The sequence below is a fragment of the Mobula birostris genome, chromosome 5 (genome assembly GCF_030028105.1).
Source record: "Mobula birostris isolate sMobBir1 chromosome 5, sMobBir1.hap1, whole genome shotgun sequence".
Classification (NCBI taxonomy): domain Eukaryota; kingdom Metazoa; phylum Chordata; class Chondrichthyes; order Myliobatiformes; family Myliobatidae; genus Mobula; species Mobula birostris.
The window spans coordinates 1,027,223-1,050,485 of record NC_092374.1 but is presented as its reverse complement, the minus strand read 5'-3'; the positions used below and the strand labels follow the sequence as shown (position 1 = coordinate 1,050,485).

The 23,263-nt window shown below is 43.9% G+C and overlaps 1 protein-coding gene across 5 annotated transcripts in view; it reads right to left on the bottom strand.

Annotated features, from left to right (window-relative positions):
* The window catches only part of LOC140197487 (excitatory amino acid transporter 1-like), an 80,649-nt gene that overhangs the window by 14,095 nt on the left and 43,291 nt on the right, over positions 1–23,263 (bottom strand). For all 5 annotated transcript variants that reach the window (XM_072257454.1, XM_072257457.1, XM_072257458.1 and 2 more), the window contains exon 6: positions 22,631–22,825. In XM_072257454.1, the coding sequence (XP_072113555.1) occupies positions 22,631–22,825 (195 nt within the window). The remainder of the gene's footprint in view (positions 1–22,630; positions 22,826–23,263) is intronic.

Here is a 23,263-nt window from a genome sequence, read left to right as displayed (position 1 = left end):
GTGAATACCGAAGAAAGGAAATTGTTCAAAATCTCCCCCATCTCTTTTGGCTCCGCACATAGCCATCCACTCTGATTCACTAAGGGACCAATTTTATCCCTCACTATCCTTTTGCTATTAATATAACTGTAGAAACCCTTTGGATTGATTTTCACCTTACTTGCCAAAGCAACCTCATATCTTCTTTTAGCTTTTCTAATTTCTTTCTTAAGGTTCGTTTTACATTCTTTATATTCCTCAAGCACCTCATTTACTCCATGCTGCCTATATTTATTGTAGATATCTCTCTTTTTCTGAACCAAGTTTCCAATATCCCTTGAAAACCATGGCTCTTTCAAACTTTTAACCTTTCCTTTCAACCTAACAGGAACATAAAGATCTGTACCTTCAAAATTTCACCTTTAAATTACCTCCATTTCTCTGTTACACCCTTCCCATAAAACAAATTGTCCCAATCCACTCCTTCTAAATCCTTTCGCATCTCCTCAAAGTTAGCCTTTCTCCAATCAAAAATCTCAACCCTGTGTCCAGACCTATCCTTCTCCATAATTATATTGAAACTAATGGCATTGTGATCACTGGACCCGAAGTGCTCCCCAACACGTACCTCCGTCACCTGAGCTATCTCATTCCTTAACAAAAAATCCAACACTGCCCCTTCTCTAGTTGGTACCTCTATGTATTGCTGCAAAAAAACTATCCTGCACACATTTTACAAACTCCAAACCATCTAGCCCTTTTACAGAATGGGCTTGCCAGTCAATGTGTGGAAAATTAAAATCTCTCACAATCACAACCTTGTGCTTAATACAAATATCTGCTATCTCCTTACAAATTTGCTCTTCCAATACTTGCACCCCATTAGGTGGTCGATAATACACCCCTATAAGTGTTACTTTCCCAATCCTGAATTCCATCCAAATAGCCTCCCTAGACAAGCCCTCTAATCTATCCTGCCAGAGCACCGCTGTAATATTTTCTCTGACAAGCAATGCAACACCTCCCCCTCTTGTCCCTCCAATTCTATCGCACCTGAAGCAATGAAATCCAGGAATATTTAGTTGCCAATCACACCCCTCCTGAAACCATGTTTCACTAATAGCTACATCATATTTCCAGGTATCAATCCATGCTCTAAGCTCATCCACCTTTCTTACAATGCTCCTAGCATTAAAATAAATGCATTTAAGAAATTCTCCACCTCTTATTCTCTGTTTATCATTAACGGTGCAACAACTTTACTATCTTCTTTTTCTCCCTTCTCCCCTACATCTGTTCCTACACTCTTGTTCCCCTCCTCCCTTGTATCTAGTTTAGATCCACTGGAGCCTCTCTAGCAAACCTACCTGCGAGAATATTTGTCCCCCTCCAGTTTAGATGTAAAACGTCCTGCAGGAACAGGTCCCACCCTCCTTGGAAAACTGCCCAATTATCTATAAATCTGAAGCCCTCCTTCCTGCACCATGTCTTCAGCCACGTGCAGAAAACATATTGGTTTATTGAGATTCTCCCTCTCGAGTCCCATCTTTTCTAATTGTTTTTTTAAACCATCTTTAATTGACTTATCTTTTAAAGAATGGGATAGATTGGGTACTGGGAAGCAAGGCAAGCGGGCAGGAGTCCGTGTCTGGAAAAAAGCAAGCCCTAGCCGGCCAGCTCTCCCGACCATTCTGCTCTCCAATGGACATTAAATTGGACTGCATCCAACTCCAACGAAATACTCGGCAGGAGTACAGAAATGGACGGAATCCAGGGCTCAGCTGTTTATTTATGTAACAGATTTTTCCCCCAAGCCATCGGACTACCAACCTACTGCCCTCTGCTGTGCATATTGTCTTGTTTATTATTTATTATAATGCCTGCACTGTTCTGTGTACTTTGTGCAGTCCTGGGTAGGTCTGTAGTCTAGTGTAGTTTTTGTATTGTTTCATGTAGCACCATGGTCCTGAAAAATGCTGTCTCATTTTTACTGCGTACTGTACCAGCAATTATGGTCGAAATGACAATAAAAAGTGACTTGATTTGACTTGACTAAACGATTTCAGGATTTGTTTGATGGAGGGAATCTCTCTTCTTTTGAGCAACTTTCAATGAAATTTAACCTTTCCAATACTCACTTTTTTCGATACTTACAGATTAGAGATTTTTTAAATTCTCAATTACATACATTTCCTACAAGTCCAGATAAGAATATAATAGATACAAGGACTGAAAAAGGCCTCTTTAGATAAAATGAAAGGAGACTGGGAAAAGGATTTACTGATTTTCATATCTGAAGAGAGCCAGAAGATTATTTTAAAATTGATTAATTCTTCATCATTATGTGTTCATCATTCTTTATTACAATTCAAAGTGGTACATAGAGTTCATATGACTAAAGACAAGCTCTCTCGTTTCTGCGCAGATATTTCCCCTTACTGTGATAGATGTACTAATGGAGTGGCCACACTAATTCATATGTTTTGGACATGCCCGAGCCTTGAAAAATTTTGGAAAGATGTATTTCAAACTTTTTCCGTACTTTTCAATGTTAGTTTTAAGCCCAATCCTTTGACTGCCATGTTTGGTATTGTTGAGGATAGTGCAACAAAACTGAAGCCATCTAATTTGCGGGTATTGGCCTTTATGTCTCTTATGGCCAGGAGGGTGATCTTGCTCAAGTGGAAGGAGGCCACCCCACCCACTCATGTTCAATGGCTGTCTGATGTTATGTTGTGCCTTGATCTAGAGAAGATTCGTTGTTCGATTTCTAATTCTAAACATGATTTTCTAATGTTATGGGGACCCTTTCTGAGTTATTTTCATAATCTTTGAACTGTTATTAAAGTATGGATCTGAGCCATTATTATTATAATATTATATAGTAAGGTATTTCTTTTTTTTCTTCTCTTTTTTTTTAACCAACCAGCTCATTTTGGTAGTGGGGGTAGATCTTTTAAAAATAAAATATAATTATTTTATTTTATTTCATTTCATAATTCAATCTTTTTTTTCTACATGATTGATTTGAAATGTGGGATACTGTGATCATATTACTGTGGTTTAAATGTAATGTAATTCGTATTACTTGTATGCTTATGAATTTTGTATTTGTATTTATGCAATTTATATAATATTAATAAAAATATTGAAAGAGAAAAAGTAAGAAGGTATTTAAATCTCCAGGGCCTGACCAGGTTTATCCAAGAACACTGTGAGAAGCGAGAGAAGAAATTGCAGGAGCCCTGGCTGAGGTTTCTGCACCATTATTAGTCACAAGTGAGGCACTGTAAGAGTGGAGGGTGGCAAATGTTGTGCCTTTATTTAAGAAGGGCCACAAAGAAAAATCTGCAACTCACACAAAATGCTGGAGGAACTCAGCAGGCCAGGCAGCACCTTTGGGAAAAAGTAGTCGATATTGGCGCAAATCATCAAATGTACTCTATCCCATAGATGCTGCCTGGCTTGCTGAGTTCTTCCAGCATTTTGTGTGTGTTACTTGTATTTCCAGTATCTGTAAGCTTTCTCTTGCCTGAGAACTATAGGCAAGTAAACCTATCATCTGCGGTAGGCAAATTACTGGAGAAGATCCTGAGGGACAAGATCTATTTGCATCAGGAAAGATAGGGGGTGATCGATGATAGCACAGGTCTGGGAGATCAGAATCAGAATCAGGTATATTATCACCGGCATGTGTTGTGAAATTTGTTAACAGCAGCAGTAGTTCAATGCAATACATAATATAGAAGAAAAAAACAAAATAAAATAATAATAATAATAAATAAATTACAGTATATGTATATCTAATAGATTAAAAATCGTGCAAAAAACAGAAATACTATATATTTTAAAAATGAGATAGTGTTCACTGGTTCTATGTCCATTTAGGAATCGGATGGCAGAGGGGAAGAAGCTATTCCTGAATCGTTGAGTGTGTGCCTTCAGGCTTCTGTACCTCCTACCTGATGGTAACAGTGAGAAAAGGGCATGCCCTGGGTGCTGGAGGTCCTTAATAATGGACGTTGCCTTTCTGAGACACTGCTCCTTGAAGATGTCCTGGGTACTTTGTAGGCTAGTACCCAAGATGGAGCTGACTAAGTTTACAATCCTCTGCAGCTTCTTTTGGTCCTGTACAGTAGCCCCCCCCCCCACCCCAATACCAGACAGTGATGCAGCCTATCAGAATGCTCCCTACGGTACACCTATAGAGGTTTTTGAGTGTACCTGTTGACATACCAAATCTCTTCAAATTCCTAATGAAGTATAGTCACTGTCTTGCCTTCTTTATAACTACATTGATATGTTGGAACCAGGTTAGATCCTCAGGAACTTGAAACTGCTCATTCTCTCCACTTCTGATCCCTCTATGAGGATTGGCATGTGTTCTTTCGTCTTACCCTTCCCAAAGTCCATTATCAGCTCTTTTCTCTTCCTAACATTGAGTTCAAGGTTGTTGCTGCAACACCACTTCACTAGTTGGCATATCTCACTCCTGTACGCCCTCTCGTCTCCATCTGAGATTCTACCAGCAATGGTTGTATCGTCAGCAAATTTATAGATGGTATTTGAGCTATGCCTAGCCACACAGTCATGGGTATAGAGAGAGTAGAGCAGTGGGCTAAGCACACACCCCTGAGGTGCGCCAGTGTTGATCGTTATCAAGGAGGAGATATTCTCACTAATCTGCACAGATTGTGGTCTTCCGGTTAGGAATGAGTTTTTTGATGATGGCTCTTAGAAGGTTGATGAAGGTGGCAGCATCATCTACATGGATTTCAATAAGGCCTTTGATAAGGGTTTGTGTGATAATCTGCCCTTGAAGGTTAGATTATTTGGAATCCAGGGAAACTGACTAACTGGATATAAAATCAGAGGATATTGGTGGGTCATTGTTTCTCAGTCTGGAGCACTGTGACAGTGCTGTGCCTCAGAGGCTGATGCTGTGTCAACTGTTGTATGTTATCTATATCAATAATTTGGATAAGAATGGACATGGATAGAAGCAGATGGGGAAGGCTAATTATGATGATATTAGGCAAGAATTTAGGACAGTAAATTGAGTACGATGTTCTCAGGGAAATGCACTGCAGAAATATTGATGTTGCTTAGAAAACACTTGCATGGGGTTCTGGATTGGTTTGTCATATTGAGACAGGGAAAAGATGGCAACATGAAGGAACCATGATTGTCAAGAGGGATGGAACATTTAGTCAAGAGGAAGAAGGAAGTATATTTAAGGTTTACGAAGCAAAGATCAGACAGGGCTCTACAGAGTTATAAGGTAGCCAGGAAGAAGCTTAAGTAGGACAGCTAGAAGGGGACATGAGAAGGCCTTAGTGAATAGGATTAAGCAAAACCTCAAATCGCTCACCATGTACATGAGGACTAGAGTGAGGGTTAGACTATTAAGGATAAAGAGGGAGATATGCCTGGAGGAAAAGGAGGTAGGGGTGGTCCTTAATGAATACCTTGCTTCAACATTCACCAGGGGGAGATATTTTGATGAATGTGATAACAGGTTAATATGCAGGAACATGTTCAGGTTAAGAAAGCTTTTGAAAAACATTAGGACAGGTATATATCTGGGGCCAGATGGGATATAACCCAGGTTACTACGTGAATGAGACAAGAGATTACTATGCTTTTGGCGATGATCTTTGCATCCTTCTGGCAAACAGCTTTGAAAAGCAGGAAGTTTTTCAACAGGAGTCATGGGTTGGAGTACTGTACAGACGCAAGAGAAGCATTCCTGCACAGTTCCATCACAAAGCTTTTAAAAACCCAGTCTCAATAAAAGGGAGGTACCACCTAGCAGAGCGATCATCGTCACAGTAGTCTGAAGCAGAGTAGTAAGGCTCTGGCTCAACAAGGCTTTGGTGAGATCAGCTAGAGGCAAGGTAAGTATTTCTTATTTAACTCTAGAAAGAACAGGGGTACGTCTACAGAGCCAATGTCTTGTTCATGATAACACACATCAAAGTTGCTGGTGAACGCAGCAGGCCAGGCAGCATCTCTAGGAAGAGGTACAGTCGACGTTTCGGGCCGAGACCCTTCGTCAGGACTAACTGAAAGAAGAGCTAGTAAGAGATTTGAAAGTGGGAGGGGGAGGGGGAGATCCAAAATGATAGGAGAAGACAGGACGGGGAGGGATGGAGCCAAGAGCTGGACAGGTGATTGGCAAAAGGGATATAAGAGGATCATGGGACAGGAGGCCCAGGGAGAAGGAAAAGGGGGAGAGGGGAAAAACCCAGAGGATGGGCAAGGGGTATAGTCAGAGGGACAGAGGGAGAAAAAGGAGAGAGAGAGAAAGAATGTGAGTATATAAATAAATAACGGATGGGGTACAAGGGGGAGGTGGGGCATTAGCGGAAGTTAGAGAAGTCGATGTTCATGCCATCAGGTTGGAGGCTACCCAGACGGAATATAAGGTGTTGTTCCTCCAACCTAAGTGTGGCTTCATCTTTATAGTAGAGGAGGACGTGGATAGACATGTCAGAATGGGAATGGGATGTGGAATTAAAATGTGTGGCCACTGGGAGATCCTGCTTTCTCTGGCGGACAGAGCGTAGGTGTTCAGCAAAACGATCTCCCAGTCTGCGTCGGGTCTCGCCAATATATAGAAGGCCACATCGGGAGCACCGGACGCAGTATATCACCCCAGCCAACTCACAGGTGAGGTGTCGCCTCACCTGGAAGGACTGTCTGGGGCCCTGAATGGTGGTAGGCGAGGAAGTGTAAGGGCATGTGTAGCACTTGTTCCTCTTACAAGGATAAGTGCCAGGAGGGAGATCAGTGGGGAGGGATGGGGGGGACGAATGGACAAGAGAGTCGTGTAGGGAGCGATCCCTGCGGAATGCAGAGAGAGGGGGGAGGGAAAGATGTGCTTAGTGGTGGGATCCCGTTGGAGGTGGCGGAAGTTACGGGGAATAATATGTTGGACCCGGAGGCTGGTGGGGTGGTGGGTGAGGACCAGGGGAACCCTATTTCTAGTGGGGTGGCGGGAGGAAAAGTGGAGGACAGATGCCAGAATAAGTTCGGAACATAGATTGTTCCACAAAGCCAACAAAAAGGCAGGCATAGCTTGGACCCATGCGGGTGCCCATAGCTACATCTTTAGTTTGGAGGAGGTGGGAGGAGCTAAAGGAGAAATTATTAAGAGTAAGGACTAATTCCGCTAGACGGACTGATGTGGCCAGTGATATACTGCGTCCGGTTCTCCCGATGTGGCCTTCTGTATATTAGCGAGACTTGACGCAGACTGGGAGATCGTTTTGCTGATCACCAATGCTCTGTCCACCAGAGAAAGCAGGATCTCCCAGTGGCCACACATTTTAATTCCACATCCCATTCCCATCCTGACATGTCTATCCACAGCCTCCTCCACTGTAAAGATGAAGCCACACTCAGGTTGGAGGAACAACACCTTATATTCCGTCTGGGTAGCCTCCAACCTGATGGCATGAACATTGACTTCTCTAACTTCCGCTAATGCCCCACCTCCTCCTCGTACCCCATCCATTATTTATATACACACATTCTTTATCTCACTCTCCCTTTTCTCCCTCTGTCCCTCTGACTATACCCCTTACCCATCCTCTGGGTTCCCCCCTCCCCCACTTTTCCTTCTCCCTGGGCCTCCTGTCCCATGATCCTCTCATATCCCTTTTGCCAATCACCTGTCCAGCTCTTGGCTCCATCCCTCCCCGTCCTGTCTTCTCCTATCATTTTGGATCTCCCCCTCCCCCTCCCACTTTCAAATCTCTTACTAGCTCTTCCTTCAGTTAGTCGTGACGAAGGGTCTCGGCCCGAAACGTCGACTGTACCTCTTCCTACAGATGCTGCCTGGCCTGCTGCGTTCACCAGCAACTTTGACGTGTGTTGCTTGAATTTCCAGCATCTGCAGAATTCCTCATGTTTGCGTCTTGTTCATGGTGTCGGTTATGGATTTTCCAGGAGACTCCTAGCCTCCCAGATACATTGAGATGCGGCTCCTTAGAGACCATGTTAGGGAACTGGATCTGCAGCTCGATGACCTTCAGTTTGTTAGGGAAAGTGAAGAGGTGATAGACTGGAGCTACATGGAGGCAGTCATCCCAAGGCTACAGGAGACAGAACAATGGAAGACTGTCAGGAGAGGGAAGGGAGAATGTCAGATAGTGGAGAGCACCCCTGTGGCTGTCCCCCTCAACAGTAAGTACTCCATTTTGAGTAGCATTAAAGGGGGGGGAAACAATCTACCTGGGGGAAACAATGCCTCTGGCACTCAGGCAACCCTATGGCTCACAAGGGTTGGGATATGAAGAGGTTGGCAACAGTAACAGGGGATTCTGTAGTCAGGGGGTCAGAAAGTTGAATTTGTGGCCACGAAAAGGAAACACAGATGGTAGTTTGCCTCACAGATGCTAGGGTCTGCAATGTTTCTAGACGTGTCCACAATATTCTGAAAAGGGAGTGTGAGTAGCCAGAAGTCGTGGTACATATTGGTAACAACGACATAGGTAGAAAAAGAGAGGAGGTCCTGAAGAAAGAATATAGGGAGTAAGGAAGGAAACTGAGGAGCAGGACCTAAAATGTAGTAATCTTGGAAAGGGCAGACAAGGTAACAAAAGTCAGGAGGAAGTTGAATGATTGGGAAGTTTTTAAAATCCAGCAAGAGGCAACTAAAAAAGCTATAAGAAGAGAAAAGATGACTGGGTCAGGTCACAGATGTCTCAGTGGGTGAGTATCTGGGGGACAGTGACCACCGTTCCCTGGCCTTTAGCATTATCATGGAAAAGGACAGAATCAGAGAGGACAGGAATATTTTTAATTGGGAAAGGGCAAATTATGAGGCTATAAGGCTAGAACTTGCGAGTGTGAATTGGGATGATGTTTTTGCAGGGAAATGTACTATGGACATGTGGTCGATGTTTAGGAATCTCTTGCAGGATGTTAGGGATAAATTTGTCCTGGTGAGGAAGATAAAGAATGGTAGGGTGAAGGAACCATGGGTGACAAGTGAGGTAGAAAATCTAGTCAGGTGGAAGAAGGTAGCATACATGAGGTTAAGGAAGCAAGGATCAGATGGGTCTATTGAGGAATATAGGATAGCAAGAAAGGAGCTTAAGAAGGGGCTGAGGAGAGCAAGAAGGGGGCATGAGAAGGCCTTGGCAAGTAGGGTAAAGGAAAACCCCAAGGCATTCTTCAATTACGTGAAGAACAAAAGGATGACAGGAGTGAAGGTAGGACCGATTAGAGATAAGGGTGGGATGATGTGCCTGGAGGCTGTGGAAGTGAGCAAGGTCCTCAATGAATACCTCTCTTCGGTATTCACCAGTGAGAGAGAACTCGATGATGGTGAGGACAATATGAGTAAGGTTGATGTTCTGGAGCATGTTGATATTAAGGGAGAGGAGGTGTTGGAGTTGTTAAAATACATTAGGACAGATAAGGCCCCAGGGCCTGACGGAATATTCCCCAGGCTGCTCCATGAGGCAAGAGAAGAGATTGCTGAGCCTCTGGCTAGGATCTTCATGTCCTCATTGTCCACGGGAATGGTACCAGAGGATTGGAGGGAGGTGAATGTTGTCCCCTTGTTCAAAACAGGTAGTAGGGATAGTCCGGGTAGTTATAGACCAGTGAGCCTTATGTCTGTGGTGGGAAAGCTGTTGGAAAAGATTCTTAGAGATGGGATCTATGGGCATTTAGAGAATCATGGTCTGATCAGGGACAGTCAGCATGGCTCTGTGAAGGGCAGATCGTGTCTAACAAGCCTGATAGAGTTCTTTGAGGAGGTGACCAGACATATAGATGAGGGTAGTGCAGTGGATGTGATCTATATGGATTTTAGTAAAGCATTTGACAAGGTTCCACACAGTCGGCTTATTCAGAAAGTCAGAATGCATGGGATCCAGGGAAGTTTGGCCAGGTAGATTCAGAACTGGCTTGCCTGCAGAAGGCAGAGGGTCGTGGTGGAGGGAGTATTTTTGGATTGGAGGGTTGTGACTAGTGGTGTCCCACAAGGATCGGTTTTGGGACCTCTACTTTTCGTGATTTTTATTAACAACCTGGATGTGGGGGTAGAAGGGTGGGTTGGCAAGTTTGCAGATGACACAAAGGTTGGTGGTCTTGTGGATAGTGTAGAGGATTGTCAAAGATTGCAGAGAGACATTGATAGGATACAGAAGTGAGCTGAGAAGTGGCAGATGGAGTTCAACCCGGAGAAGTGTGAGGTGGTACACTTTGGAAGGACAAACTCCAAGGCAGAGTACAAAGTAAATGGGAGGATACTTGGTAGTGTGGAGGAGCAGAGGGATTTGGAGGTACATGTCCACAGATCCCTGAAAGTTGCCTCACAGGTAGATAGGGTAGTTAAGAAAGCTTATGGGGTGTTAGCTTTCATAAGTCGAGGGATAGAGTTTAAGAGTCACGAGGTAATGATGCAGCTCTATAAAACTCTGGTTAGGCCACATGTGGAGTACTGTGTCCAGTTCTGGTTGCCTCACTATAGGAAGGATGTGGAAGCATTGGAAAGGGTACAGAGGAGATTTACCAGGATGCTGCCTGCTTTAGAGAGTATGGATTATGATCAGAGATTAAGGGAGCTAGGGCTTTACTCTTTGGAGAGAAGGAGGATGAGAGGAGACATGATAGAGGTGTACAAGATAATAAGAGGAATAGATAGAGTGGATAGCCAGCACCTCGTCCCCAGGGCACCACTGCTCAATACAAGAGGACATGGCTTTAAGGTAAGGGGTGGGAAGTTCAAGGGGGATATTAGAGGAAGATTTAGAGAGTGGTTGGTGCATGGAATGCACTGCCTGAGTCAGTGGTGGAGGCATTTACACTCGTGAAGTTTTAAGAGACTAGTAGACAGGTATATGGAGGAATTTAAGGTGGGGGTTATATGTGAGGCAGGGTTTGAGGGTCGGCACAACATTGTGGGCCGAAGAGCCTGTACTGTGCTGTACTGTTCTATATGTTATAAAGACACATATGCAAGGTTCCTTTTCATTGACTACAGCTCTGCCTTTCATACTATCATTCCAAATAAACTGATTCCTAATCTCCGGAACCTGGGCCTTAGCACTTAGATCTGCAGCTGGATCTTCAACTTCCTCACAGACAGGACCCAGGCTGTAAAAATAGGGGACAAGCTCTCCTCTACAATCACCCTGAGCACCGGTGCCCCACAAGGCTGTGTACTCAGCCCTCTGCTGTACTCACTGTGCACCCATGATTGTGTAGCTAAGTTTCCATCGAACTCAATATATCAGCTTGATGATGACACCACAATTGTAGGCTGTATCTCAGGTAATGATAAGTTTGAGTACAGAGAGGAAATTAAGAACCTGGTGGCATGGTGCGAAGACAATAACCTATCCCTCAACGTCAGCAAGACAAAGGAATTGGTTGTTGACTTCAGAAGGAGTAGCGAACTGCACGACCCCATTTACATCGGTGGTGCGCAAGTAGAACAGGTCAAAAGCTTTAAGTTCCTCTGAGTCAATATCACAAATGACCTGACTTGGTCCAACCAAGCAGAGTCCACTGCCAAGAAGGCCCACCAGTGCCTTTGCTTCCTGAGAAAGCTAAAGAAATTTGGCCTGTCCCCTAAAACCCTCACTAATTTTTATAGATGCACCGTAGAAACCATTCTTCTTGAGTGCATCACAACCTGGTATGGAAGTTGTCTTGTCCAAGACTGTAAGAAGCTGCAGAAGATCGTGAACACGGCTCACACATCACACAAACCAATCTTCCGTCCTTGGACTCACTTTACACCGCACGCTGTCGGAGCAGTGCTGCCAGGATAATCAAGGACACAACCCACCCAGACAACAAACTTTTCGTCCCTCTTCCCTCCGGGAGAAGGAGCTTGAAGACTCATACGGCCAGATTTGGGAACAACTTCTTTCCAACTGTGATAAGACTGCTGAATGGATTCTGACCCGGATCTGTGTCGTACCCTCCAAATATCCAGACCTGTGTCAGTTTTTTTGCACGACCTTACTTTCCATTTTCTATTTTCTATTTATGATTTATAATTTAAAGTTTTAATATTTACTATCGATTTGTACTCCAGGGAGCGCGAAGCGCAGAATCAAATATCGCTGTGATGATTGTATGTTCTAGTATCAATTGTTTGGCGACAATAAAGTAATAAAGTATAAAGTATAAAGAATGTTCTATGAAATATGAGGGCACATTAGCTGATAATATAAAGGTAGATACTAACAGTTTTTTCAGTTATATAAAGAGTAAAAGGGAGGTGAGAGTTGATACTGGACCACTGGAAAATGATGCTGGTGAGGTAGTAATGGAAGATAAAGAAATGGCAGATGAACTTAATGGGTACTTTGCATCTGTCTTCACTGTAGAAGATACTAGAGGTCTGTGAGTGTCAAGGAGCAGGAGTGAATGCCATTGCTATTAGAAAGGATAAAGTGCTAGGCAAACTCAAAGGACTTAAGGTGGATAAGTCACCTGGACCAGATGGACTACATCCCAGAGTCCTGAGAGAGGTTGCTGAAGAGATAATGGATGCATTGGTCATGATTTTTCAAGAATCACTTGATTTTGGCATGGTTCTGGAGGACTGAAAAATTGCAAATATCACTCCAGTCTTTAAGAAGGGAGGAAAGCAAAAAAGAGGAAGTTATAAGCCAGTTACCTCAATGGTTGGGAAAGTGTTGAAGTCTATTATTAAGGATGATGTTTCGGGATACTTGGAGACTAACGATAAAATAAGTCAAAGTCAGCATGGTTTCTGTAAAGGGAAATCTTGCCTGACAAATCTGTTAGATTTCTTCAAGGAAGTAACAAGAGTTCTTCAAGGAGCGGCAGTGGATGTTGTGTACTTGGATTTTCAGAAGGCTTTTGATAGGTGCCACACATGAGGCTGCTCAACAAGATAAAATCCCATGGCGTTACAGGAAAGATACTGGCATGGATAATGGAATGGCTGACAGACAGGAGGCAGCGTCTGGGAATAAAAGGGGCCTTTTCTGGTTGGTTACCCATGACTAGTAGTGTTCAGTAGTGGTCAGTATTGGAACCGCTACTTTTCACATTGTTTGTCAGTGATTTGTATAATGGAGCTGATGGCTTTGCGGCAAAGTTTGCAGATGATACGAAGATAGTTAGAGGGGTAGGTAGTGCTGAGGAAGCAATGCAATTGCAGCAGGACTTAGACAAATTGGAAAAATGGCAAGTAAGTGGCGGGTGGAATACAGAGCTGGGAAATGTATGATAATGCATTTTGGTAAAAGGAACAATAGTGTGGACTATTATCTCAATGGGGAGAAGGTTCAAATATCAGAGGTGCAGAGGGACTGAGGAACCCTCGTGCAAGACTCCCAGAAGGTTAATTTACATGTTGAGTCTGTAGTAAAGAAGGTAAGTGCAATGTTGGCAAGGGGAATAGAATATAAAGGCAAGAAGATAATGCTGAGCCTTTATAAGACACTAGTCAGGCCGTACTTAGAGTATTGTCAACAGTTTTGGGCCCCATATCTCAGAGAGGATGTGTTGTCATTGGAGAGAGTCCAGAGGAGGTTCTGGGAATGAAGGAGTTAACATATGAGGAGCATTTGGCTGCTTTGGGCCTGTACTCACCAGAATTTAGAAGAACGCAGGGGAACCTCATTGAAACCTACTGGCTGTAGAAAGGAGTAGATAGGGTGGATGTGGGGAGGATGTTTCCTCTGGTGGGTGTATCCAGAACTAGAGAGCACAGCCTCAACATTGAGGGGTGACCCTTTAAAACAGAGGTAAAGAGGAATTTTTTAGCCAGAGAGTTGTGATGTTGTGTAACGTTCTGCCACAAACTGTGGTGGAGGCCAAGTCCATGGGTGTATTTAAGGTGGAAGTTGATCATTTCCTGATTGGTCATTGTATCATAGGGTAAGGAGAGAAGCTGGTGTATGGGGTTGAGTGGGATTCGGGATCAGCCATGATGGAATGGCGGTCAGACTCGATGGGCTGAATGGCCTAACTCTGCTCCTATGCCTTATGGTCCTCACTGGCCACAGAAGTAGTAACAGCAAGTGTTCTTCCTTTCTTCTGGAGGATGGCAAGTGTTATGCCTTTAGATAGAAACATACATAGAAAATAGGTGCAGGAGTAGGCCATTCGGCCCTTCGAGCCTGCACCGCCATTTATTATGATCATGGCTGATCATCCAACTCAGAACCCCGCCCCAGCCTTCCCTCCATACCCCCTGATCCCCGTAGCCACAAGGGCCATATCTAACTCCCTCTTAAATATAGCCAATGAACTGGCCTCAACTGTTTCCTGTGGCAGAGAATTCCACAGATTCACCACTCTCTGTGTGAAGAAGTTTTTCCTAATCTCGGTCCTAAAAGGCTTCCCCTCTATCCTCAAACTGTGGCCCCTCGTTCTGGACTTCCCCAACATCGGGAACAATCTTCCTGCATCTAGCCTGTCCAATCCCTTTAGGATCTTATACGTTTCAATCAGATCCCCCCTCAATCTTCTAAATTCCAACGAGTACAAGCCCAGTTCATCCAGTCTTTCTTCATATGAAAGTCCTGCCATCCCAGGAATCAATCTGGTGAACCTTCTTTGTACTCCCTCTATGGCAAGGATGTCTTTCCTCAGATTAGGGGACCAAGAATGTTCAAGAATGTAATAGGGATAGTTTGTGTCCTCAGCTGGAGGTAGAGAGATCAATAAGGTGGAGAGAGGTGCTAAAATAGTCCAATTTTAAAAATCTGTCAGGGCCACAGTAATCTTCTCTTTTGCCTCCCATGGTAGCCTGGGAAACATCTCATCTGGTCCTGAGGATTTATCCACCTTTAAGCTACTAAGACAATTGCCACCTCTTTTTTATTAAGAATTCCACTGTCTCCTCTCTGAAATCCGTACCCATCAGGCAAAATCACAACCCTTCTTAGTCATTTCATCAGTGAATCATGGCTGAAGGATGGTTGTAGTTGGGAGCTGAATGTCCAAGGTTACACATTATATCAGAGGGATAGGAAGGTAGGCAGAGGGGGTGGTGTGGCTCTACTGGTAAAGAATGGCATCAAATCAGTAGAAAGATGTGACATTGGATCGGAAGGTGTTGAATCTTTGTGGGTTAAGAAACTACAAGGGTAAAAGGACCCTGATGGCAGTTATTTACAGGCCTCCCAACAGTAGCTGGGATGTGGGCCACAGATTACAACAGGAAATAGAAAAGGCGTGTCAAAAGGGCAAAGTTATGGAAGTCATGGCAGATTTTAACATGCAGGTTGATTGGGAAAATCAGGCTGGTAATGGATTCCAAGAAAGTGAGTTTGTTGATTGATTGATTGGGACTCCCATACTGTTAGGGGTCCAGATGGTTTAGAGTTTGTAAAATGTGTTCAGGAAAGTTTTCTAAATCAATATATAGAGGGACCAACTAGATGGGATGCAATATTGGATCTCCTGTTAGGAAACGAGTTAGGACAAGTGACGGAAGTCTGTGTAGGGGAGCACTTTGGTTCCAGTGATCATAACACCATTAATTTCAATTTGATCATGGACAAGGATAGATCTGGTCCTAGGGTTGAGGTTCTGAACTGGAAGAAGGCCAAATTTGAAGAAATGAGAAAGGATCTAAAAAGCGTGGATTGGGACAGGTTATTTTCTGGCAAAGATGTGATTGGTAGGTGGGAAGCCTTCAAAGGGGAAATTTTGAGAGTGCAGAGTTTGTATGTTCCTGTCAGGATTAAAGGCAAATTGAACAGGAATAAGAAACCTTGGTTCTCAAGGGATATTGCAACTCTGATAAAGAAGAAGAGGGAGTTGTATGAAATGTATAGGAAACAGGGAGTAAATCAGGTGCTTGAGGAGCATAAGAAGTGCAAGAAAATACTTAAGAAAGTAATCAGGAGGGCTAAAAGAAGACATGAGGTTGCCTTGGCAGTCAAAGTGAAGGATAATCCAAAGAGCTTTTACAAGTATATTAAGAACAAAAGGATTGTAAGGGATAAAATTGGTCCTCTTGAAGATCAGAGTGGTCGGCTATGTGCGGAACCAAAGGAAATGGGGGAGATCTTAAATAGGTTTTTTGCGTCTGTATTTACTAAGGAAACTGGCATGAAGTCTATGGAATTGAGGGAATCAAGCAGTGAGATCATGGAAACTGTACAGGTTGAAAAGGAGGAGGTGTTCGCTGTCTTGAGGAAAATTAAAGTGGATAAATCCCCAGGACCTGACAGAGTGTTCCCTCGGACCTTGAAGGAGACTAGTGCTGAAATTGTAGGGGCCCTGGCAGAAATATTTAAAATGTCGCTGTCTACGGGTGAGGTGCCGGAGGATTGGAGAGTGGCTCATGTTGTTCCGTTGTTTAAAAAAGGATCGAAAAGTAATCCGGGAAATTATAGGCCGGTGAGTTTAACGTTGGTAGTGGGTAAGTTATTGGAGGGAGTACTAAGAGACAAAATCTACACGCATTTTGATAGACAGGGACTTATTAGGGAGAGTCAACATGGCTTTGTGCGTGGTAGGTCATGTTTGACCAATCTATTGGAGTTTTTCGAGGAGGTTACCAGGAAAGTGGATGAAGGGAAGGCAGTGGATATTGGCTACATGGATTTCAGTAACGCCTTTGACAAGGTCCCGCATGGGAGGTTAGTTAGGAAAATTCAGTCGCTAGGTATACATGGAGAGGTGGTAAATTGGATTAGACATTGGCTCAATGGAAGAAGTCAAAGAGTGGTGGTAGAGAATTGCTTCTCTGAGCAGAGGCCTGTGACTAGTGGTGTGCCACAGGGATCAGTGCTGGGTCCATTGTTATTTGTCATCTACATCAATGATCTGGATGATAATGTGGTAAATTGGATCAGCAAATTTGCTGATGATACAAAGATTGGAGGTGTAGTAGACAGTGAGGAAGGTTTTTCAGAGCCTGCAGAGGGACTTTGGACCAGCTGGAAAAATGGGCTGAAAAATGGCAGATGGAGTTTAATACAGACAAGTGTGAGGTATTGCACGTTGGAAGGATCAACCAAGGTAGAACATACAGGGTTAATGGTAAGGCACTGAGGAGTGCAGTAGAACAGAGGGATCTGGGAATACAGATACAAAATTCCCTAAAAGTGTCATCACAGGTAGATAGGGTCGTAAAGAGAGCTTTTGGTACATTGGCCTTTATTAATCAAAGTATTGAGTATAAGAGCTGGAATGTTATGATGAGGTTATATAAGGCATTGGTGAGGCCGAATCTGGAGTATTGTGTTCAGTTTTGGTCACCAAATTACAGGAAGGATATTAATAAGGTTGAAAGAGTGCAGAGAAGGTTTACAAGGATGTTGCCAGGACTTGAGAAACTCAGTTACAGAGAAAGGTTGAATAGGTTAGGACTTTATTCCCTGGAGCCTAGAAGAATGAGGGGAGATTTGTTAGAGGTATATAAAATTATGATGGGTATAGATAGAGTGAATGCAAGCAGGCTTTTTCCACTGAGGCAATGGGAGAAAAAAACTAGAGGACATGGGTTAAGGGTGAGGGGGGAAAAGTTTAAAGGGAGCATTAGGGGGGCTTCTTCACACAGAGAGTGGTGGGAGTACGGAATGAGCTGCCAGACGAGGTGGTAAATGCTGGTTCTTTTTTAACATTTAAGAATAAATTGGACAGATACATGGATGGGAGGTGTATGGAGGGATATGGTCCGTGTGCAGGTCAGTGGGACTAGGCAGAAAATGGTTCGGCACAGCCAAGAACGGGCCAAAAGGCCTGTTTCTGTGCTGTAGTTTCTATGGTTTCTATGGATTTTTGAAGTAGTTTGTCGCTGAGCCTAGGGGGAGCAGATATACTGTATTGGGTGGTATGTAATGAACCGGAGGCGATTATGGAGCTTGAAGTAAAATGATCCTTAGGAGGCTGTGATCACAATATGATTGAGTTCAACTTGAAATTTGATAGGGAGAAAGTAAAGTCTGATGGAGTAGTATTTCAGTGGAGTAAGGGAAATTATAGTGGTATGAGAGAGGAGTTGGCCAAAGTAAATTGGAAGGAGATGCTGGCAGATATGACAATAGAGCAGCAACGGTATGAGTTTCTTAGAAAAATGAGAAAGGTGCAAGATGTATTCTAAAATGAAGAAACCTACTGAATGTTGAAAGGATTAGATAGGGTGGATGTGGAGAGGATATTTCCTCGGGGGGGGGGCGGTATCCAGAACTAGAGGGCACAGCCTCAGAATTGAGGGGTAACCGTTTGAACAGAGGTAAGGAGGAATTTTTTTTAGTCAGAGAGTAGTGAATCTGTGAAATGCTCTGCCACAGACAGTGGTGGAGGCCATGTCCATGCATGTATTTAAGGTGGAAGTTGATCATTTCCTGATTGGTCAGGGCATCAAAGGAGATGGTGAGAAGACAGGTGTATGGGGTTGAGTGGGATCTGGGATCAGCCATGATGGAATGGTGGAGCAGACACAATGGGCTGAATGGCCTAATTCTGTTCCTATGTCTTATGGTCGAAGTACTCAAATGGCAAAATAGTACAACTGTGGCTGACAAGGGAAGTCAAAATTAATGTAAAAGCTAAAGGGAGGGCATACAACAAAGCAAAAACTAGTGGGAAGATAGAGGATTGGGAAGCTTTTAAAAACCTACAGAGAGCAACTAAAATAATTATTAGGAGGAAGAGACTAGCAAACAATATCAAACTGGATAGTAAAAGCTTTTTCAAGTATGTAAAGAATAAAAGAGAGATGAGAGTGGATATAGGACCACTAGAAAATGAGGCCGGATAAATAATAATGGGGGGCAAGGAGATAGCAGATGAACTAAATGAGTATTTTGCATCAGTCTTCACCTTGGAAGACACTAGCAGTGTGCTAGATGTTGAAGGGTGTGAAGGAAGAGAAGTGGATGCAGTTACTATCACAAGGGAGAAGGTGATCAAACAGCTGACAGACCTCAGGGATCTGTTCTGGGACCCCTACTCTTTCTGATTTTTATAAGTGACCTGGATGAAGAAGTGGAGGGATGGTTAGTAAATTTGCTGATGACACAAAGTTTGGAGGTGTTGTGGATAGTATGGAGGGCTGTCAGAGTTTACAGCGGGACATTGATGGGATGCAAAACTGGGCTGAGAAGCGGCAGATGGAATTCAACCCAGGTTAGCGTGAGGTGGTTCATTTTGGTAGGTCAAATATGATGGCAGAATATAGCATTAATGGCAAGACTCTTGGCAGTGTGGAAGATCAGAGGGACCTTGGGGTCTGAGTCCATAGGACACTCAAGGCTGCTACGCAGGTTGACTCTGTGGTTAAGAAGGCAAACAGTGTATTGGCCTTCATCAATCGTGGGATTGAGTTTAAGAGCTGAGAGGTAACGTTGCAGCTATATAGGACCCTGGTCAGACCCCACTTGGAGTACTGTGCTCATTTCTGGTTGCCTCATTACAGGAAGGATGTGGAAGGGTGCAGAGGAGATTTACAAGGATGTTGCCTGGATTAGGAGCATGCCTTATGAGAATAGGTTGAGTGAACTCGGCCTTTTCTCCTTGGAGCGGTGGAGGATGAGAGGTGACCTGACAGAGGTGTATAAGATGATGAGAGGCATTGATCGTGTGGATAGTCAGAGGCTGCTTCCCAGGGCTGAAATGTCGAGCATGAAAGGGCACAGGTTTAAGGTGCTGGGGAGTAGGTACAGAGGAGACATCAGGGGTAAGTTTTTTACACAGAGGGTGGTGAGTGTGTGGAATGGGCTGCCGCTGGTGGTGGTAGGGGCGGAAATGATAGGGTCTTTTAAGAGACTCCTGGATGGATACATGGAGCTTAGTAAAATAGAGGGCTATGGGTAAGCCTAGGTAGTTCTAAGGTAAGGACATGTTTGGCACAGCTTTGTGGGCCGAAGGCCCTGTATTGTGCTGTAGGTTTTCTATGTTTCTATAAGTCACCCGGAGCAGATGAACTGCACCCTAGAGTTCTGAAAGAGGTAGCGGTAGAGAGTGTGGAGGCATTAGTAATGATCTTTCAAATGCTTTAAGGTAAGGGGTGGGAAGTTCAAGGAGGATATTAGAGGAAGGTTTTTTTACTCAGAGAGTGGTTGGTGCGTGGAATGCACTGCCTGAGTCAGTGGTGGAGGCAGATACACTAGTGAAATTTAAGAGACTACTAGACAGGTATATGGAGGAATTTATGGTGGGGGGTTATATGGGAGGTAGGGTTTAAGAGTCAACTGAACATTGTGGGCCGAAGGGCCTGTACTGTGCTGTACTATTCTATGTTCTATTAAAAATCATTGGAGTGTGGCATGATGCCGGAGGACTGGAAAATTGCAAATGTTACTCCACTCTTTAAGAAAAGAGGAAGGCAGCAGAAAGGAAATTATAGACCAGTTAGCCTGACCTGAGTGGTTGGGAAGATGTTGGAGTCAATTGTTAAGCACGAGGTTATGGAATACTTGGTGATACAGGATAAGATAGGACAAAGTTTTCTTAAGTGAAAATCCTGCCTGATGAGCCTGTTGGAATTGTTTGAGGAGATGACAAGTAGGACAGATAAAGGGGATGCAGTGGATGTTCTATATTTTGACTTTCAGAAGGCCTTTGACAAGGTGCCACATATGAGGCTGCTTACCAAGTTAAGAGCCCATTGTATTACAGGAAAGTTACTAACATGTCATTATATTCATATCATTATAATATGTCATTATAATAATTCAGATTATTATCTGAATGGTGGCCGATTAGGAAAAGGGGAGGTGCAACGTGACCTGGGTGTCATTATACACCAGTCATTGAAAGTGGGCATGCAGGTACAGCAGGCGGTGAAAAAGGCGAATGGTATGCTGGCATTTATAGCGAGAAGATTTGAGTACAGGAGCAGGGAGGTACTACTGCAGTTGTACAAGGCTTTGGTGAGACCGCACCTGGAGTATTGTGTGCAGTTTTGGTCCCCTAATCTGAGGAAAGACATCCTTGCCATAGAGGGAGTACAGAGAAGGTTCACCAGATTGATTCCTGGGATGGCAGGACTTTCATATGAAGAAAGAATGGATGAACTGGGCTTGTACTCGTTGGAATTTAGAAGATTGAGGGGGGATCTGATTGAAACGTATAAGATCCTAAAGGGATTGGACAGACTAGATGCAGGAAGATTGTTCCCGATGTTGGGGTTGTCCAGAACGAGGGGTCACAGTTTGAGGATAGAGGGGAAGTCTTTTAGGACCGAGATTAGGAAAAACTTCTTCACACAGAGAGTGGTGAATCTGTGGAATTCTCTGCCACAGGAAACAGTTGAGGCCAGTTCATTGGCTATATTTAAGAGGGAGTTAGATATGGCCCTTGTGGCTACGGGGGTCAGGGGGTATGGAGGGAAGGCTGGGGCGGTGTTCTGAGTTGGATGATCAGCCATGATCATAATAAATGGCGGTGCAGGCTCGAAGGGCCGAATGGCCTACTCCTGCACCTATTTTCTATGTTCCTATGTTTCTATGTCAGAGCACTGGCTGATTGGCAGGAGGCAGTGAGTTGGAATAAAAAGATCCTTTTCTGGTTGACTGCCAGTGACTAGTGGTGTTCCGCAGGAGTTGGGACCACTTCTTTTTATGCTGTATATAAATGATTTAGATGATGGAATAGATGGATTTGTTGCCAATTTTGCAGGTGATACGAAGATTGGTGGAGGGGCAGGTAGTGTTGAGGAAACAGGTAGGCTGCAGAAGGACTTAGGCAGAATAAGAGAATGGGCAAGAGAGTGGCAAATGAAATGCAATGTTGGAAAATGCATAGTGATTTACTTTGGTAGTAGAAATAAATGTGCAGACTATTTTCTTGAATGGGGAGAAAATCCAAAAATCTAAGATGCACAGAGTTGGGAGTTCTTGTGCAGAAAATCCTAAGGGTTAATTTGCAGGTTGAGTCGGTGGTGAGGAAGGCAAATGCAATGTTGGCATTCATTTCAAGAGGTCTAGAATACAAGAGCAGGAATGTGATGCTGAGGCTTTATAAGGCACTGGTGAGGCCTCACCTAGAATATTATGAACAGTTCTGGGCTCCTCATCTAAGAAAAGATGTGCTGGCATTGGAGAGGGTTCAGATGAAGTTCACAAGGATGATTCTGGGTATGAAAGTGTTACCATACGAGGGACATTTAAAAGTTCTGGGTCTGTACTCGGTGGAATTTAGAAGGATGAGGGGGGATTTCATTGAAACTTTTTGAAAGGCCTAGACTTTGTGGGTAGAGATGGTGTGGGAGTCTAGGACAAGAGGGCACAGCATCAGGATAGAGGGGCATCCATTTAAAACAGAAATTTCTTTAGCTAGAGGGTGGTGAATTTGTGGATTTTATTACCACAGTCAGCTGTGGAGGCCAGGTCATTGGGTGTATTTAAGGCTGAGCTTAGTAGGTTCTTGATTAGACATGGCACTAAAGGCTATGGGGAGAAGGCTGGGAGCTGGGCTGAGGAGGAGAAAAAAGGATCAGCCATGATTGAATGGCAGAGCAGTCCCAATTCTGTTCATATGTCTTATAGTCTTGTAGTCAATCTGCACACGTATGACGGGAAGAACCATCAATTTTGAGATTGCTTTGTCCCTTCCCACATCACCGCTTCCTACAGACACTCAAAGGCACAGCACAGGAGGAGGCCACTTAACCTATTGTCCAATCAACAAGTTGGAATTTCCGGACTGAGTAAGCTTCATTATCTGAGGAATTATCTGTTACCTGATGGTGAGGATTTGCCCAAAGTTGAGGTCGAAGTTGTTCACCTGTGCGATGAATATAGCGGCAAGAGCCTCGTAGAGAGCAGTGCCATCCATGTTAATCGTGGCTCCCACTGGCAACACAAACCTGGTGACTCGTTTATCCAGACCAATCTTGTCCTCCAGACACTGAAATGTGATAGGCAGAGTGGCCGAGCTACAAGGATATTAGCACGTCAGTGTCAGGTCAGCAATGCAGTTCAATGCAGCACTCAGTCACTGATAGCTAGCAGTTTACACACATCTACAAATGCAAATGCATACACACACACACACAGATAAGCACATATGGACACACACATTTTCTTTTGGGTCTCTAATACAGTTAGATGGTTAGGTGTTGTAACCCAGGAACACAGGATTTAGATGCGCTGAGTGTAAGTGCACCATAATTGAGAACGTACTGTGTGCTATCTGATGTGCAATGCTCTATGTGTTGCTCTGTGACCTGCATTGTTCCCTTGTATTACTGTGGCTGTTCCCAAATGGTATAGCAGAATATCATGACACTCCCCACTCACTCCATCCTCCTCAATCCTTCAACAATTTCCTCCCTCCTCCTCAATTCCTCCCTCCTTACCTCTATCTAACTCTT